Genomic DNA, 19,793 nt, shown 5'->3' with positions numbered 1-19,793 from the left:
GTGAGGGGTCTGGAGCACACATCTGATGAGGAGCAGCTGAGGGACCTGGGGGTGTTCAGCCTGGAGAAAAGGAGGCCGAGGGGAGACCTTCTCGCTCCCTACAGCTCCCTGAAAGGAGGGGGCAGCGAGGGAGAGGTTGGCCTCTTCTCCCAAGAACAGGTGATAGGACAAGAGCAACCAGCCTCAAGTTGCACCAGGGGAGGTTTAGATTGGATATTTTGAAAAACTTCTTCACCAAAAGGGTTGTCATTGGAACAGATTGCCCAGGGAAGCGGTGGAGTCGCCATCCCTGGAGGGATTTGTAAGACGGGTAGATGTGGTGCTGAGGGACACTGTTTAGTGATGGACTTGGCAGTGCTGGGTTAATGGTTAGACTTGATGGTCTTAAAGGTCTTTTCCAACCTAAACAATTCTATGAACATGCCTAAAGAAGGGATTCATCAAGTAAAGAGCTATAAATCATGCAAAGACAACATTTGGAGGCTGAGAGATTATTGCTGAGAAAATTCTATATGGATGCAATAACCCAAATGTTTCCCAACACGGGACATTATCAGAGTTCCTTTGCTTAAGTGGTAGGAGAAATGAGTTTAACAATATCTTCAAGTGCTATTTAAAGACTATGCAAGACTTGCAAGTAATCATTTCACTTTGCTTCCCCGTGCAAAAAAAAAGGAAGCATAGACTTTCCAAGTTCCTAAAGAGATTTTGGCTCTGACAGAAGATATTAAACATTTATAGGGACTCTGAAGCTTATTTTGCCTTTTGGAACACCTTTAATTTCACCTGAACATAACGAGAAAAGGGTGGTGGCCTCACCCAAGCGACAAAAAAGTTCAAGCGTCACCAGTAAACGGGAATACTTTGCTGCACGAAGGAGACTCAAATGTAACAATACGTGGGTAGAAAAGACTTGCTCAGCTTACAGAGTTCACAAATGTTAGAGACAGAGAAACAATTAACATCCCCGGGGCAGAATTTAATGGCAGAGTTTCACTAGACCCGTGTTTGTCCCACAGTTCACCTTCCAATCACGCATTTATCTCTGCCTGCAAATAAAGACCAGTAGATGTGCAACGCCGCGACTGCCACCGACTCGTGTCTCGGGCTTTAAGCCCCATAGGTTCTCCGTGTGAGTAACCCCACCAGCGCTCTTACTCCACTCTGACTCTTTCCGCCCATCATATCACCAAATAGTGACCCAAGGGACAGCCGGTTAATAAAGAAAGCGAAGAAAAAGACGAGGAGCCCTTCACAAAATACAGAAAGCGAGAAAGCAGAGGAGAAGAGCACTCAGTGCTCTTCCTTTTGGACTTCAAGAACTTGAAGTATGATCAGTTTTATCACGGAGGGAGTAGCTAAGGCAGAGCACAGGAAAAAAAAAAAAACCCAAACAAGAAAGTTTCAAACAAACAAGCTTGCACAGGCAGGACCTGATGAGATTAAGCCTGAACTTCTAAAGGAACTGTCAGCATAGTTTTAATTACTAACAATTATCTTGGAAATATGCTGCGTAAGAAGTTAGTTTGTTTTCCCCGAAAGGAAAGACCCAGAACAAAAGTGCAGCATCCCTTCACTTGGGGAAATACGATCTAAAGTCACGAGGCGAACGCCCAGGTAGATGAAAAGCCGCCTCAGCACAAGCACCATCCAGCGATTCCCCGAGGAACCAAGAGGACATCTCAAACAGGCTCCTGCTGGCCCTCAGCCCAGAATTTGTTCCGCTGTTTTTTGGGTTTTATTTATTACAACTCTAGACAACAAAATAAGATTTTTCTGGGCTGCATCAGTTTAAGTCACAGCACCTCAGAACAAACTGGTGCTAGTTTTTTTTCCAAGGTAATTCGGGAACCTGCTGTTCCCAGGGCAGTTCCCCCTCCTGCCGGCACGGCCTTGGCTGTGCCTGCACCCGGCCTCACTGAGCAATGCAAGCTCTCCCGTACAAGTACAGCATCATTAATGGCCACGAGGCACTCGCTACCGATAGCTGATACTAACATAAACCAGCTTTTTACCGTGAAAGACCCCAGTCTTACCCAAGGTCTCACTGAAGCACTGAGGCTGGCGCTGCCAGGGTGGGTGACGCTGGCGCCCCTGCGCCCTCTCCAAGCACCACGTGCACTCTCCCCAACTCATACTACAAGTTTCGTTCTTTTCTGTTCATTTTTTTTTTTTTTTTTTTTTTTAATTCTTTAAACTTTGGCTAGCTACAGCAAAATCCACCCCCCCAAACCCAAGGAAATATCGCTTCCCATTTAAGTTTATGGTTTGTATATAAATACACTTAAGCTCTTCTACAGGAAAGAAGCCCTTAAAATCCTGCTCAGGCTTAAACGTGAAAGTTTTAACACTAACCAAAACATTAACAAAACCTTATCACAGGCTTAAGCTGACTAGTGCAATCTGGCCACAAGGAAGTGATCTGCAACTCTCAATTAACTGTTTAAGGTCCCACAGAGGAGCGAGCGAGACAAAGGTACGCGACAGAGCCGTGTTGACTCACAGAACGCATCGCACCGAGCTCAACTCGCTCTCGGTGTGACCCTGGAGAAAAAGGCATCGCACCCACGGGGGTTCCATCTCCTCCCTCTGCACCACTGGTTATTACAGGCCACCAGACCTTAAGTCCTTTTTTTTTTTTTTTTCCCCTCGTTAAAAGCAGACAGAGCCGAGATCAGAGCTTTTACACAAAATATTGATTTCGCTGCGTCACGGTATTTCTTCTCGCTTTGTTTTCCAAGAAGCAGGAACAAAGGCACCACACGCTGCTGGAGAACACCCGGGCGAGCTCAACCTTAACATCGACCCGCGTTACATCAAGGCACAAGAAACACTGGCACTCATCGAGACCAGCTTTGTGCCGATATCTACCCCCTATTTAGCCTTAGGAGGATAAGCGAAACGTGCCCCAACTACAAGGACATAGAAATATATTCTCCATTTTGCAGGTAACTAAGAAATATGTATGTAAATAAGTTTAGATCAGATAAACACCCACGCAAAAGACTAACAGGAATAGGTAGAAAACAAACTTTCACAACATACACGCGAAGTCCTAACCACCTTTTTTTTTTTCTTTTTTCTTTTTTTAAAGTTGGGACTTCAGTTTTGCTCCGCTCTGGCTTTTGATGTGCTTACAGCCAAAATTCATAGATGACAACGCCAACTCACTGACTTGCACTGATGCTTCAGAAAGCTTTTGGCCACCTGAGGACAAGAAGCTATAGGTGCAGTCTTCAGCAAGGTGGCATTTTCGGTGGGGCATCCCCTGCAGTGGGAGTTGGTTCTTCAGGTTAGGTTTGCCTTTCCAACCAGAAATTTCATGGCCTATGAACAGCTCTTAGAAACGGTTAATCCAAAAGGCAACAGAGTAAAGGGAGGTAGCTATGCCTGATATTGCAAGTTAAAGTACATGGCAATAATATCTTGTACCTTAAATACAGAATCCCAGACTGGTGAGGGCTGGAAGGGCCCTCTGGAGCTCCCCCATCCCACCCCCCACCAGAGCAGGGGCACCTCCAGCAGTGGCACAGGACGGCGTCCAGGCGGGTTTGGGATGGCTCCAGAGGGGGAGACTCCCCCACCTCTCTGGGCAGCCTCTGCCACTGCTCTGCCGCCCTCACAGCAGAGAAGGCCCTCCTCAGGTTGAGGTGGAACTGCCGATGGTCACGTTTGTGCCCGTTCCCTCTTGTCCTGTCACTGGGCACCACTGGAAACAGACTGTTCCCATCCCCCGGGCACCCTCCCTTGAAGGATTGATAAGCGTTGATAATACAAGTATTCAGCTTCAGCCGTCCTTACCACTTTCTCCTGACGTTGGGGATGGTGGTGGAGTGGCAGCAGTAACGCTGTGTTTGTCCCAGATGCTCTCCAAAATACCTGGCCAAAGAGACATTTATTTATTTATTTTTTTTCCCCAGAAAAGCCTGCTAAAACAGACAGACTGATCTAACAAACACACCGGAGACTGCAGGACACAGGGAACGGGGAACATTGTCTTCTCATAGTGAGCCCAAAGAAATTACCAAGTGCTTATACGCACCACCTCAATCCCTCTTTATGAAGGAGGGGGACGTACGCAGCTATACAGCTGCTGTGGTACACCATTTTTGTGTGGTGGCAAGCCGACCCAAGCGCCTGAGGGTGGAGCTGAGTGTTCAAACTGCAGGAGCAGCGACTACATCGCCCACACCTTGCTCCACTGAACCCAGACCGTGCAAGCTCGCTCGCGTCTTGGGGATGGCGAAGGAGGACAATTGTTTCACCGCTGCGAGCGCCGTAACTCGTACCTGTGAGGAGCCCAAGCACTGTTTGCACCTGGTCTAGGAGCAGCTTGCGTAGCTCTTCTTTCCGGGCTACGCTAAGATCTTCCCGCGGACACGCCAGTTCTTCCGAAGTCGTTTTCAACATGATGAGTCCCAGAGGAGTGGTCACAGGAGACTGAATTAACTGAGAGGAAAACACACGGAGGTCACACGTGATGACAACAGTCCGCACAGCCGCGAGCTGACAGACAGGGGGTTAGTAACGCTACGAGCCGTTTGTAAGTGCTTCAGGACTCAAAGAGGATCAGTTCCCGCAGTTTGCGGCGCTGCACGTCGCAGGGAAGAAAACTGCAAATATTTGACTCCCCGAGCCATTAATCTGCCGTGTCGCAACAGTTCAAGTACCACGGGAATCCTCAGGGTTTCAAGAGAGCTTTCATAATGTCATTGCACACATTCTCTGTTCAGCGTGTTTACCAGTAACAGTTTGTTCCTTCTTTTTACTGCCTTCTGCTGACATCACCGCTTCTCAGAATTGCCTCAGCACCAGCGGTTTCGCCACGTAACGGGGCTGCCGCTGCAGCCACGCTCAGGTCAGGACCGGCACCGCCAGCCAAGCACTTTCCCATTAAAAAGCCCGTCCCTTCCCATAGAAAGGGCCGCAGCCGACAGCGGATGAGACCAGAACGCAGCTAAGGGATCCACCTCTCCTTGCATCTGTATCGCGTCCCAGTTGGAAATCACATTCGCCCTACAGACAGCGACTTCCACCACGGACAGAACAGGACGAGGGAAAGCAATGATTTTTGCCTTCATTAACCACTGGGATATTAATGAGTCACTCAAGTGGGACAAAGTTTTATTTTCAGCTGCAATTCAATCCTGCTCTTCTCTGCTGACCTGGAACATCCAAAATGATTTATGCACTACTCCCTCAGGGAGAAAAAGCCTAAAGCCAATCACAATCACTACAAGTAATCCTTGAAGTCGTAAAGTCTGTAACATGGGCTGACTTCGGTCCTAATCTCACTGAGCCACCAAAGCAGAGACGGGCTGAGTTGTTATTGCTCAGGCTACGCGGTTTGGGGAAATACGCCGAGAGAAAACAGGCGCTCTGGAAGTCTAGATGTGCCTGAGCTTGGCTTTCAGAAAGGAAGCACCACGGCACAGGAGCAGACAGAATGCAAATTAAAGAAAAAGAAGAAAATTAAATGAAACACACAGCTTGTTAGTAAATTACAGAGAGACTTAACCTATCCTCTCAGAATATTTGTTGACAATACCAGGAAGTTTAGCAATACCCTGCACTTGCACTTCAGTAATGTCAAACAAATTTTATACCTCTAAGAAGTAGCACTTTCTATGTAGAATTACTGGGTTTGCATAATGACAATGCCATAGCCCAAGTTACTTCTCTTCTCCACCGCTCCGACGGGTCAGCAAAAGCTTTACAGTCTACTTAAGAGTACTGGGATGCGATTTAAAGAATCAAACAGCTGCTTCAAATGGTCTCAGAAGAAAGTCCTGAGAGAGGACTCGTCTGCAACTCTAAAAGCAAGTCATTCTGCTGCCGTGCTGCTACTCATTATTTTGAGGTCTCAGAGTTCAGTATTAGTGTTCTTCTTCCGCTTTCTCTGAGTATTTTTGGAAGGTGTCTGCTATAGAAATTAATTTATGGGAACATTTCCTTCTGCAGCCGAGTTCACACGGAGAGGCTTAAGGAAAAACAGATACCCAAAGTGGGATCTGCAATCACTTAAGATAACCTCCAAAGTGCTAGCAAAGTAAGCAGAAGCTCAGAAAGCATTTCCATTGCAGAGCAGGTGAAAGGAAAGCCAAAACTGTAAACGCAGACAGTTGTCGCGGAGTACTTATTGTCAAATTGACAATTCAGGAAAAAACTGCAGCATGTCGCGCTACATGATTACAGAAAGCTATCTGAAAAGAGATTATACCAGTTAGTAACAACCTCTCTATGCCAAGTTAGTGTGTGGTTTTTTTTTTTTTTTTTTTTTTTTTTAAAGTAACTGCCTCACGGCATGTCTGCGGGCAGAGCTGCATTCCAACCCTGCAACACCCTGGAGGTGTTCAAGGCCAGGTTGGACGGGGCTTGGAGCAACCTGGGCTGGTGGGAGGTGTCCCTGCCCAGGGCAGGGGGGTGGGAACTCGATGATCTTCAAGGTCCCTTCCAACCCAAACCATTCTACGATTCTATGAATTATGTCGGCAGAAAACTTCTGCGCAGCACTTGAGTTTACACGCAGCTTCTTTAAGCCCATTATGAACAATTTTAAGAGAACCGGAACCAAAGTACTCGACCCAAAAGAGGAGGTTTGCCTCGGTAGGCTCCAGCAGCAGCAAGCCGTTAGCCTGGCTCGGGCTTCGCTGTGACCACGCTGAATTCCAACTGATTTTCAAACTAATGGCACCGCCTCAGCCAGGATCCTCAAATACACACCCTAATCTTCCTGTATGAGCCCTCTTAAACACCCCAACAGCATCCCCTTAGTGACTTGACACGAGGAGGTGCCGAAGATTTTAGGGTACCTTTGGCTATTAGGTGAAAAATCTCCAACAGCCACATTCAGAAACGTCGCTTTTGAGAATCACCCAGTGATGCATCCATAGTTTTACTGACTTTTTTTTTCTTTAAACTACCCCCAACCCCTTCATTTTCAACTACTTCTAAATATTTCAAATTCAAAGTGCAGTCGATACTTCTTGCACAGTATTGTTGTAAGTTTTTTGTCAAAAGGAACACTAGAAAGAAACGTAACGTGCAGGAAGCTCAGGGCTATTTGCAAAATTAAAAAGAAAAAGGAATTTAAAAAGCAACTTCATTTTTCATGTAATTATTTAGTCTTCATCAAGGGCAGTCCCTACTTAAGGAAAGAAAATAATGTCTCCCCGTGAACGAAACCAAATTTTCCCTTTAGAAACTTACCTGCAAGATGTTAGTGAAAAAGTCATGGTAGAACATGGGCCAGTCTTGCCGGCCAATATCCACAATGACTTTGCAGAGTTTGTTCCTGATGAAGTAAGGCAGAGTTTTATGGTGAGCTAGAAGGAGCTTGGGCAGGCAGCTGCGGATCTCCATTTTGTCTTGAGAGGGGACCCCGAGCCACATCTTATTGATTAGGTTCTGGAAGAGAAGGGAAGGGAAAAGGCTGTAGGTATCAAATCTATCCACACCTCTCACTGACCGAGCACGGGCAGTTCAAAAAACTTAAGCATCTACTTTTGCTGCGGTTCAACCTTCTTTGGTGCCAGGGGCAGAGCTGGAGATGAGGAAGGCAGCGGCTATCAGCTGGTTAAACAGAAGCGTTGCTGTTCTGATAGAGCTCTGGCACAGGCTCACCGGGTAAAGAGCTGAAATTTAAGATGCTTTCACTTCTCAGCAGTCCAGTACCGACCCCAACGCCTTTAACAGCGCGGAGGGGTGGCGCGCAAACTAAGCCAGGCAGAACAAGAACAGCTTAACAGAGGGCAAACCCTGCACCAGTTACTAACTGGGAATAAGCTCTGCTATCTAACAGGGTATTTGGGCAACCCAAGACAGCAACGACTCTACCCGCTGAACTCAACTCACCGAGCTTGTCTCTTCCAAGCCACACGCTGCAGAGGGATGAGCTCTAACCAAAACCCCCAAACCCACCTCCACCACAACAACATCATGTTTGTAGAAGCCCTCCAACACTGGATTCTCACAAAAGATGGGTTTCCATGCCCTAGAAATTGCTCCCAAGACCTCTTTGAATACACCAGCTTTTCTATTAACTGGCAAGTGACAGCAACCAGCACCTTACCATCTTAACTGGTTTTGAGTGAAGCCGAACTAGTTGGCATACATATAAAGTATTTCCATTATCTTTTAACCCTGGAACCCTAGGAATTTCCCCTTTAAAGGGGGAACCATAGCCTTGTATGAAAGAAAAAAAAAAAAAAAAAAAAAAAAGAAGTAAAGAGGGGAAACAAGTTCAGTTTGAGACGACTCTGATGCCACCCCGGTCTCCTGAAGCTAAACTGGAACATCACCATCGGAGCCACTGCCACTACAACGGAAAGCTTTTAGTCCACTTAAAACCAGACAAAATCCATAAGAAGGCAGAGTTGCAAATTGCTTTCCTGCCATGCTACGATCCCCATTTAGGGGCTCTGGAGCATTAGGAGCCTCTCTGGATAAGTCAGTGAGGGGGCCTGCTGCTGAGGCAGTGCCTGTACCCATCTGCAGGCACGCAGCTCAGAGAACCCGAAAGCAGGAGATACTGCAGGGTGGTTTGTTGCAGAAAATGGAAGATTATTTATAGTCAAAGCGGATCCAATTCACAGTACGGATGTACTGTACGGAGGCACCAGTTCACCGTGTAGAGGTACAGAAGTATATTTATCCATTAAGTGCCTCAAAGAGGTTGCTTTTTGGGTTTTATTGCCCAGGAGATCCAGAAGTATTGCTTATAAACAACAATGACCCGACCAAACGAGAGTTCCTCGATGCAAATCGGGAACGAGAGTTTCAGAAGCCCCAATAAAACTGGAAGATGCTTCAGCTTTAATATTCATGCTCTAATGCCCGTTAAGTTTTGTCCTACTCATTTGACCTGAAAGCAGAAGCTTTCTCCATCTGTGAAATGCTTTTGGGAAGATGCTCTCGTTTCCAAAAGCAAGAAGCGACACCGGTTCATCCAGAAGGGGGCCGTGAGGACTTTTATTCCAGATCTACTTTTAATTTCCCAGACATTCTAGACAATACAACATTCTCGGCAAGTTTGGGGAATGATCCTTGTGTTTACGTACACACTGTGACATTCAATACTCACTGTTGGTGAAAGACTGATGAAGTTGCAGACGATGACAGACTACGGCTGTGAGGAGCAGTCGAATGCGCAGCACTACAGTAGTTAACCTTGGAAATTTAAGCTCCTCAGTGGCGAGATCCTAATCTCTCCACCGAGCTGTGGACTCATGTCCCTCACTCTGCACTTGGACAGCATTTTCTTTGTTCTGCTTAGTTTTGGCACAATTATTTATTTAGTACTACTCTGCCCCCCACCTCCTGCCAGAGAAGCAGAGGCTCAGTAATCAAACACGTTTTCCTCTTCATGAAAATCAGGCTAATTATCGCAGGCGGCTGCTGTGTGACATCCATCCCCAGAGCAGGGAACAACTCCCACCCCGTTTGTTTACATCACCCCTTTTTGAGAGGAAGGCAAACCGGATTCAGTTTGCAGACCGAGTCCGGACTCCCCGTGCAACCCCAGATAAATCAAGGGAACATTTTAAAGTGAAGAAGTCAACACCACCACCACGGATAATGTGTCAAAACAACACGACTTTTAAGAACAGATTTGTTTCCTCTATCTAAAAAGGGGCCCACTGCAAAGGCTATAAATCCTCTGGTTTAGAAGCACAGCTCAGACTGCCAACCTGGCCAAGAACACAACGCAGAGGCCACAAGTGACCGGAGTGAGGTGTGACATGGACCAAACCCCACAGTATCGTTAGGGCAAGACACTGCGCTGGTCACCGAGAAATCCGTTGATAAAAGAAAGCTGTTCACAAAATGCTTTTGTTTCTTCCAGTAGATACACAAATCAATATTCAGGCTTTTAACCATAACTTTGTGCTTTTATAAATAGGTAGAAGAGTGGGATGTGGTCTTCTAAAAGAGACCTTAGCACTACAAGTAGCACATAAGCTCGCAGGATGTAGTTCAAGAGCGTCAGCCGCAACTATGAGACGTCAGAAAAATAAAAGCAACTTTGTCTTCCCTCTCCGCACTGAAGTTTGCAGTAGCTGGTATCAGGTAACCGTGCACGTATTTCTGACCATAAAAAGAGTATAAAAGCAGTAACGCTCTTAAAAGCATTGCGCAGAACCTCAAGCAGCCTCTGAAACTCTAGGTAATTTGTACCGAGAGATGCCAGGAAATTAATTCCTCAATTTGTGTACAAAGACTCATATTCTCCTACTCTCAGCCTGCCATTAAGCAACTTCCCTAGGAGAGAGCAATAAAAGCATCCTTTATCACCCTACTTACTAGGGACTGCCATCTTCGACAAACATTTTCATATAAAATCGATCGCCATACGAAACAGCCCCAGACAGAAAATGCACTGAGCAGGCAACAGTACACGGCTTACCTCAAACACAGTCAAACTGTACATCATCACATAGTCATTTCTTGTACTCGACAGGAAATAGAGGCAGAATCTCCAAGCTCCTATCTGCTGGGCAAAGTTATTTAAAAGCTCCTCTGAAAAAATAAAGTATTAAAAAATTACATTAAAGCTGGGAAAAAAAACCCATAAGAATGTATACTGACAGCATGACAACACACTGAGCGCGGAAGAAAACCCATGTTCAGGGAATGACTCAACCAACCTGGAGGAGGGGGAAAAAAATAAATAACAATAATAATAATATCACACTCCAAAGTATTAAAAGCAATCTAACAATAGGCTTTAATGAAAACAAAATAGGTATGTCATTTTAGAATACAGTTTTGACATAAATACTACACCAGACTACTAGCTGAATATTAAAACAAATCTCACACAAATTCTATGATGAGCAGCCCCATTTTAACTACAAAAGCCAAATGCCGGGACAGCAGGTCACTGTGAAAGACTAGGAGTGCTTCAGATCATGCCAAGGGTTATAAAATGTCCTTGTTTTAATGCAATTGCTCCGAGAGCCATTGACTCCGTTGCAGGTCAGCATACCAAAGCCCTCTCCCAACACTCGGGTATGGGGTTTGGTCAACTCACATCAAGCGACTACGTACCAAATGTGGCAAAGGGAAAAGCTCCAAGGGCATTTACAGGCTAACCAAGTTTAAGCCTTCATCAGTTGGTTTCTGTCCTGCAACTCAAGCAGGAAAATGGGATGCTGAAGACTTTTAGCTTTCCCACAGCAGGAGATCCCCCAATAGGAAAAAAACCAAAACCACCTTGCCTAGTTGCTCATTCTCTATTTTGGCAGATTTCTGGGAGAAGTCTTTGATGCTGATCATACTTTTGGCACTGAAGTTACAGAGATGACAGAAGTTTGAGAATAAAAGCAACCAGCCTACTTAGAGCCATGAACCACACGGATGCGAGAAGCTCATCTAGAGCACCTGTAAGATCTCTGCTGGCTTTCAGAAGGACAGATTTTAATAATACCAGCAAAAATGAAACATCACTGTTAATGTGAAACACCAGGTAGGAATAAACTAGGACAGTCTTCTACTTTCCCTTCTCAATGCTGAACAAATCTGAAGTCCACGCTCCATCTCTAGGCAGAAGGTAGAGGTTTTCCAGGACGTGCGGTCTGACAACAGGAAAAAGAGAAGTCCCATCCTTTTCCTACCCTAACCAACTTACCAACCTTGATAAAAAACTACATCTCCATGCTCCTGGCAGTAAACAGTTACCAACATCTTAATTATCTATAGGTCCTGCCATGGAACCTCAAAACCCAAACTATGTTAGCCTTTACTTCAAGTTCACACATAAGCAGGAGAGGCTAAGACAGCAGCTCGGTCCCAGACAGAGCACTTCCATCTGTATTTAACATGACCGTGTCACCTCTGCTGAGATCTAGAGGCAGCAGAAAGCAAAGGCGACCATCCTTTGGAAGTGGCATGAACTCACCTATCTCGCGTTTCCGCTCATTCGTTGTGCAATTGTGGAAAAACTCTGTCATTAGACTCTCCAAAGCCCGTAGCGAAGCCTCTTCAGATGCCTGGGAACGACATTGAAAGGAAAGAGTTAAAACTAACTTCCACGCTGACTTGCGCTCAGGAGGTCACTATCGTTCACATCACAGATGGACCTGAAAACCAACAAGAGCACGGAGTCCAGGTGGAGGACAAAATAATCTGTAATTTAAACTGCTTGTTGGTGTCAAGTACCAACAAGATTTGTCTACTGCAAGTGAAAGCTTTGGACACTGAGGACCATTTGCTCAACTGTGTTAACGAATGAAAACGAGAAGTTTCCTTTTGGGTTTTTTGGTGGCATTTAGTAATTTTAAGTTGTTGTCCATGTCAAATAACTCTCACAAAGACAGCAAGTTCAAGTGAAGATGCTTTCAAATGTTTAGAGATGACAAATACAGCGATAGCGCGGGAAACATGAACTTCGAGGACTCCTGACACCTACTCCAATCTTTGCCCCAGTGCCACGCTGCCTCCCACGACACCAAAGGTGCTCAGGAAGCAACAGCTTGAAAGATAAAGGCATTTCCAGCACTTTGAAAAGCAATACTCAGCAATTTGGTTTGAGAAGAACATACCCCCACCCCAAATCTAGCTTTTATTGGATTCCATCAGTTATATAGCTCAGTGGTTTTAAGTCCTAAAAAGAACTATCAGAATTAGTAGACAGCCGTTGCAAAGTCCCACTATCAGAACTGGGATACAGCCGCCGCAAGGTCACCAGAGTTTTGCAGCTCTCTGGAGTTGGGATGGTTTTATTCTAGTAAGAGCTCACCGTCGAGCTGAGCCTCTCCAGCTGGGCCACGCTCCCCTTCCAGTCCAAGCCTGATAATGGAGAGCCCCAGAAAACAGCACTGCGCCGGTACAGACCGTGCCATTAGTCATCCCTCGAATGTTTTCAACGCCTGCTATCAATAATAAATGCATCGAGACCCAAGGCCCGACCTGCCTCTGCACAGAAACAAAGCAAACCACTAAAGAAAACTGAAAGTTCTGCCTTAAAAAACAAAAACAAAAAGAAAAACAGAAACAAACCCCACAACTGGCAAAGAGATGAGCAAATGAGCCAACTTGCAGAAGAGCTACGGGCTTCCGCTCCTTCCCGTTTCTCCATGGACCACCACAGGCTGTGCGGTGGTAGATCCTCCTCCAACAGCCCGGCGTTGGCTTTAACCCCCCCCCCAGGAGAACCGACAACTCAACACGACAGCGTGGGAAGAGGAAGGCAGCTCTGCTCTCCAAGCGACTGGAAACGGATGCTCTGGAGGGCACCGTGCATTTTCATGACTTGGGATGAAATTCGGTATTCCTTCGCTTTCTCCCCCTCCTTTTTTTATTTCCAGACCTGCTCTAGAAAGCAAGGACTATTTTAGCAAGAAACATTATTAGTGGGAAATTGGCTTTAAATAACCTACAATCAAATCAAAGCCACTTTGCCAGCTTCAGCAAGATGAAGCACCCGTTATCGCTTCTTTAATCCATTTATACATGTTCTCTGCAAACAGTCCCCCGCACCCCAAACTTCCCCTCGAAGCCGGCCCTTTGGCCGCCCAACAGCCAGGTCCTCCTCCTGCCGCTCACCGCTTTCCAGATAACAGCAACACGGTGGATAACTCCCTCACTTTTAAAAAAAAAAAAAACAAAAACACAACAAACCCATATTTGATTAAGTGGTGTCCTTAACGACATAAGGATATAGCCACACTGCCGTTTCTACGCATTTCTTTCTGGGACGCTGCACACTGCTGGAAGTTCCTCTCCAGCCTGCATGATCCCAACTAGATCCAGACATACAGATCCAACATTTTCATAAATCCCTGCAGTTTACTTCTGCTGCTCAACACAGAGCGAGTCTCACCAGCACTTTCTGATGCCAAATCCCCAAAGAGGAGTTTCCAAAAGTTGGGCAGATCAACTTTGAAACATAAAATAGTTTCAGTTGGAAGGGACCTTGAAGATCATCCAGTCCCACCCCCTGCCCTGGGCAGGGACACCTCCCCCCAGCCCAGGTTGCTCCAAGCCCCATCCAACCTGGCCTTGACCGCCTCCAGGGATGGGGCAGCCACAGCTTCTTGGGGCAACCTGCCCCAGGGGCTCACCACCCGCACAGGCAACAATTTCTTCCTCATATCTAACCTACATCTCCCCTCTTCCAGTTTAAAACCGTCCCCCCTCATCCCATCGCTCCCCTCCCTGATCAGGAGTCCCCCCCCAGCTCTCCTGGAGCCCCTTTAGGCACTGGAAGGGGCTCTGAGGTCTCCCCTTTTTCGCCTTCTCTTCTCCAGGCTGAACCCCCCCAACTCTCCCAGCCTGTCCTCCCAGCAGAGGGGCTCCAGTGTTCTGATCAACTCCGTGCCCTCCTCTGGCCCTGCTGCAACAGGTCCATGTCTTTCCTCTGTTGGGGACTCCAGAGCTGGAGGCAGTACTCCAGGTGGGGTCTCACCAGAGCAGAGGGGCAGAATCCCCCCCTCACCCTGCTGGCCACACTTCTTCTGATGCAGCCCAGGATATGGTTGGCCTTCTGGGCTGTGATCGCCCATTGCCGGCTCGTGTTGAGCTTCTCGTCAATCAGCACCCCCAGGTCCTTCTCCTCAGGGCTGCTCTCTGTCCATTCTCCACCCAGCCTTGGGATTGCCCTGACCCAGACGAAGAACCTTGCGCTTGGCCTTGTTGAACTGCATGAGGTTGGCACGGGCCCACCTCTCCAGGTCCCTCTGGATGGCATCCCTCCCCTCCAGCGTGTCTACCTTGCCACACAGTTTGGTATCATCAGCAAACTTGCCGAGCGTGCACTCGACCCCACTCTCCGTGTCACCAACTTGATGCCAACTCCTCTGTAAGAAGTGCTGCTCTCCCATTCCACCCCTCCGCTGGCAAAGATCAAGATCGCCTTGATTCACAGAGAAGTGTTACCTCTTCACCCAGGAACGGCAAGCCTCAATCGCTTTCGGATAGTTCATTCAATCCTTCTTTAGGAAGAGTAGTTGAGATAAGTCAATTTATTTTTTCCGAGATTAAAGATTTATTTCTGACTTTTGGAAATAAATGGCAGAGTTCTCACAAATCTTGAGCACCTGACATGTCCTCCACTGGCTTCAAACTGCCTTAGCACTGAGGTTTTGAAGACGACAGAGCCTACTCCTAGGAACACCCTTAATCTTTTATATAAAACACCACCGTCACAACGTTTGATGTGTCAGAAGCAAAAAAGAAAACAGAGAGCACAGCGCCAGCATTTTATGTAAAAGGCCCGAGCTGGCCAGAACCCAAGGCCAACTTGGGCAGAAAGAAACAGCGTGACCTCCAAGATTGTTTTCTTCTCCTATTTGACTTCTCCCGGCTGTTCCGGAGATTTGGCCAAAGGAAGGTGGAGCAGCACAAATTGTCTGAAGTAATCAAAACCCAGGCCAGGACGGGCTCTGCAAATAGGACAACCTCCCCCAGGTCCATCCTCCCCCTCTGGTCTGCCCCGGTGAGGCTGCATCTCGAGTACTGTGTCCAGCTCTGGGCTCCCCAGTCCAAGAAAGACAAGGAACTACTGGAGAGAGTCCAGTGGAGGCTACGAAAATGCTCATAGCACTGGAGCATGTCTCTGCTGAGGAAAGGCCGAGAGCCCTGGGGCTGTTCAACTGGAGAGGAGAAGGCTGAGAGGGGATCTCATCAACGCTTATCAATATCTAAAGGCAGGTGGCAAGAGGATGGGGCCAGACTCTTTCCAGTGGTGCCCGGCAACAGGACAAGGGACGACGAGCACAAACTGGAACATGGGAAATTCCATCTCAACACAAGGAAAACTTCTCTCCTGCGAGGGTGGCAGCGCACCAGCATAGGCTGCCCAGAGGTGGAGTCTCCTTCTCTGGAGAGACCCAAACCCGCCTGGGTCATCTGCTCCGGGTGACCCTGCTTTGGCAGAGGGGTTGGACTAGATGTTCTCCAGAGGTCCTTTCCAAGCCCTGCCATTCTGCAGTTCCCCCAGGTGCCATCTGATGGCCACACCACATACACCCCGTTCCACAGGCAGAGTTGTGCATTTGCTACCGCCTTTTGGGTATTCCTCAAGTTAAGTTCCTGGAGCAGGCAGTAATCACCCATCTTTCAAGCAAAGGCTCCGATAACTAGGGCAGCGAGATAAAGAGGACACGCGCTGCTGGAGAGCGGCAGAGGGAACGTACCGTACCTGTACCAAGATACCCCAGAAAGCAGATTATCTACTGAGGCCGGAATAAAAGCAGAGCTGTTGGTAGGACCTGCGGCTGTACCTGTCTGTGCTATTTCCAGCTGCACCTCAGTATTACTGCTCACGTTCGTACGCAGTTTGCTTTCTTCTAGGGCTTGGTGTTTGCTCTGTGCTGAAGGAAAGGATGGGAAAGCATCACCAGGGTCTGGGAAGAGAAACACCGATGAATCCTGACGCCGAGCAGCAACACACAGACGCCAATGTCCTGCGTCCTTCAGTCCTGCACAGCCGGGACAAGATCAGACCCGGCGGGCACTCAGAACCATCTCCGCTCCCTTCGCTTTCTCTCTGGTCTGAAATTCAGCCATTTGCGTCATACGCAAATTTCATTTTTAAAGGTTTTTCAAGGCAAGTCATGAAGTCCCGGCTGTCATTAGAAGAATTTCCTACAGGTTTTCTGGGTAAGGGCTGGTAGTTTGCCTCACCGTCATGAGGCGTCACGACATATTCAACTATTACACCAGAAATACTTCCCACTCACTTTCACCAGTTGTAAAATCTGACCCCTCTCACCCCCCAGCGCCTCCCAGGGTACCCAGGGCTGGATCAAACCCCCAGGAAACGCTCTTTGCTCTCTTCCGTTAACCGTTTGAGGGGAAAAAATGCAAATGGGATTCACAGAATTGAGTAGAGCGTGGAAACCATGAACATCTTTGCAATTCACTAAAAAGAGCCAAGGTAAGATTTGACACGTCACCATCCACACCAGCTCCACTGCTTCCGATCGCCTGAACACTCTGGATGAGCTCAGACCTGCCGGGAGGATCTCAGCTGCCAGATCAAGCAGATCCTCCAGCCAAAGATGTTGTCCTCAGTCACAGCTTGGTTGGGTGAACAAGTCAGCGATGGATGGAAGTAAGCAAGCGGGTCTAAAGACTAGTGCAGGATAGCTACAGATTGCCGTGGTCCAGTAGGACATCCATACTTTGACCTAGAAATTGGTTCCATGACGGCATCTCAGAGAGATGTGTCATAGCTGATTCGCCCCAAAATAGGTGCCCTTCACTGCTGCTGCTGTACATTGGGTGAATGCCACACGGACCGGGCAAGCGTCAGGTCTGCCCCAAGCCTGCTGTTCCTGGAATCACCCTGTCTGATCTGAGCATGACTTCATACGGATCAGGGTGGGCGAGAGCCACTGTCAATCTACGTCCTTACCATCCCCATTTTTGCCTCATTAAGTTTGCTAAAGGTGTTTCATTAACAGTTATCAAACCAGAGGCGTGTAGCTGCTTACTCATACCATTTATCTATGAACTCCAACCTTTAATACCCTTCTCATATGACCAGAAGAACGAGAGATTCCCAGCTGAGACTACAGCTTCCTATTTAGACAGAAACGACAAGATTTGCCACCAACCACTCGCTCAAAGACATTCTCCATCCACCAAAGCACCACAAGAAGCATCTACAAAACCTAGATGTACCGGCTGATTGCCGGGCTATCGTTCAATTACGAGTCATTAATTGATTTCTGTTGATTAAAGAAAAAAAAAAATTAATAGCTGCCAACTCACTGCACTCCAGGCTGTTCAAACTCCAGTTCACTGCACCTCAAGAAGGCTCCAGAGAAGCAAAATCTTTGTATCTTGTTGCTTAAGCAAGACTCTGGAACGCGTTCGGTTTAGCCTGTGACTAAAGCCTTCGGGTGGGACGAGTTACTCATCCCGCTCCGGCGAATAACAAAGGGATAATTTTGGGATCGCAATTTAGACATCGCACATTTACTTTAATAGAAGATACAACACTAAATATAGTTTGCATATAACCAAAGACACCACCACCCCCCTCCTTAAAAAAGCACCCGATGGTTTTGGAAGATATGAAAGTGCTTTATAAAGCGATTTCCATTTTCTCCAGAAGTGCTTTCATTTAGAGTTCACTTCCTATCTTTTTACTTCATTTTACATTCTCTAAAGTGATTCTTTCTTTCGGAGGAAAGCTTTTCTCTAATGCTCTGCCATAAAAACACAAGCTGTTAACCTTTTAATGCTCGCTATTAGCAGCTCGGTACAGTATCAATCATACAAATGATGCTCTGGATACGGCAGCTCGGGCTGATGAGGACTGTAAGAGGAGGGTTATGTCTGTTGGGTTTTTTTTTCTTAATGTGTTTGGAAATGGATATCACTCCAAGAGAAAATTAAGCTGATCCCTCTACAAAGCTTTTTCTTTTAGTAAGATGTTAATTGCAGCTGCGACGTTACGACGGGGACTTCAGGCATCCTTCAGGCAGCGCTGGAACACCTTCTTCTGGCGTAGGAGAAGGTGTGTTACACATCGCACACACTCTGATGTGATGTGTTTTAAGCTGAACCTTAAAAAACACCTCCTTCAGTGGCAGGTAGGAAACCCCCCTGCACTGCTGACCCCCAGCAGCCCTCACCGCAGCCCCAACCCCCCACAGCACCTCTACTCTTTCAGTGAAGACGACGGGCTCTCTCCCCCCCGCTCTCAGGGAGCTGTTATTCACCGCCCCTCCGCACCCCATCACGTTTTAAATCGGGACACCCACTCTTGTTCCACCCCTCCCTTCAATACCTGCACTGCCGAAGCACTTCGCACCGTACCCGACACCGACCAGCCCATAAAGCCGCCCTACGCCATACAGCGATAGCAAAGGAGAGTTTTTTCCAGCACAGCCCTGCCTTCCCCATTTTTTTTTTTTTGAGCCTGCTTCTCCATCCCCGACCCACCACGTCTCCTGCCATCACCGGCACGAGACGCGCAGCCCAGCACAATCCAGCCTGCTCCTGGTTAGCGAGGTGTGGATCTTCTCCCCACTTTTCTCCAGCTCTGCTAGAGCCGGGTATCGGCTACATCTACCAGTTTGGGCTTGTAACGGGCAGCTCTTCCCAGGAGAGGAGGGACGCTGCAGGGACAACCCCCTGGTTGGAAGCGTTCCTCGCAGGAATCGCTGTCACGCCACCAAGCCGCCAGTGCGTGGAGTAAAGAAGGGGAAAGAAGAAATGGAAGACCACAATGGCAGCTGTTGGTATAACACAGCTCATCATCGCCCTGCCTTTACTTAATTACACGGTCCCATCCTCCTCCACCTCCGAGCCTTCGGCTTCCAGTTTTGTGCAGTTAATTAATAGCACAGTCAGACACATAGAAATACAAACCACAACACTTTAGCCACTGAATTTTCTTCCTTCTATTATTTTTTTTTTTAATTATTGTGGATAATTTTTTAGGAAACTCAGTCAAGACTAATTTAAGAATACCCATTCCTAACGTGCGTATGTACCTGAGGTAGTAATTTATTCATTTAAGACGTACCAGGGTGTCTTTCAGAGCCCCTCCCTGCCCAAGCCCTACCATAACACCCTAATGAACACGTAAATTAGTAATTATACTCTCTGAAAGATTGTGGGTCATTTCAAGTCTTCCTTGCGTGGGTCACCCAAGCCTTCCTTCGCGCAGCTATCGGCAAAGCACAGCTATTATCACCACTTCAGTGAAGCCCCAGAACAGCCTTGAGTCACTCGAGGCAGTGCAGATCACGAAAGCAGCGCAGTATTATTTTTAGCGACAAAAGCAGAATTATGAAGCGCTTTAAAAAAAAGCTGTATGACACCCGACACATCCT

General features: G+C 47.3%; 1 protein-coding gene across 1 annotated transcript in view; it reads right to left on the bottom strand.

The window, feature by feature from the left end:
• XPO6 (exportin 6) overlaps window positions 1-11,989 on the bottom strand; it is a 41,707-nt gene extending 29,718 nt beyond the window's left edge. The window contains exons 1-5 of the mRNA XM_009881945.1: window positions 11,900-11,989; window positions 10,406-10,518; window positions 7,210-7,407; window positions 4,290-4,449; window positions 3,802-3,879 (exon numbers count right to left, since the gene is read on the bottom strand). Of these exons, the coding sequence (XP_009880247.1) occupies window positions 3,802-3,879; window positions 4,290-4,449; window positions 7,210-7,407; window positions 10,406-10,518; window positions 11,900-11,951 (601 nt within the window). The 5' untranslated portion in view covers window positions 11,952-11,989. The remainder of the gene's footprint in view (window positions 1-3,801; window positions 3,880-4,289; window positions 4,450-7,209; window positions 7,408-10,405; window positions 10,519-11,899) is intronic.
• Window positions 11,990-19,793: the final 7,804 nt, after the last annotated feature.

The sequence above is a fragment of the Charadrius vociferus genome, unplaced genomic scaffold, assembly GCF_000708025.1.
Source record: "Charadrius vociferus isolate BGI_N301 unplaced genomic scaffold, ASM70802v2 scaffold593, whole genome shotgun sequence".
NCBI lineage: Eukaryota > Metazoa > Chordata > Aves > Charadriiformes > Charadriidae > Charadrius > Charadrius vociferus.
Note: the sequence above shows the minus strand (reverse complement) of the source record. Positions and strands in the feature narration are given on the sequence as shown.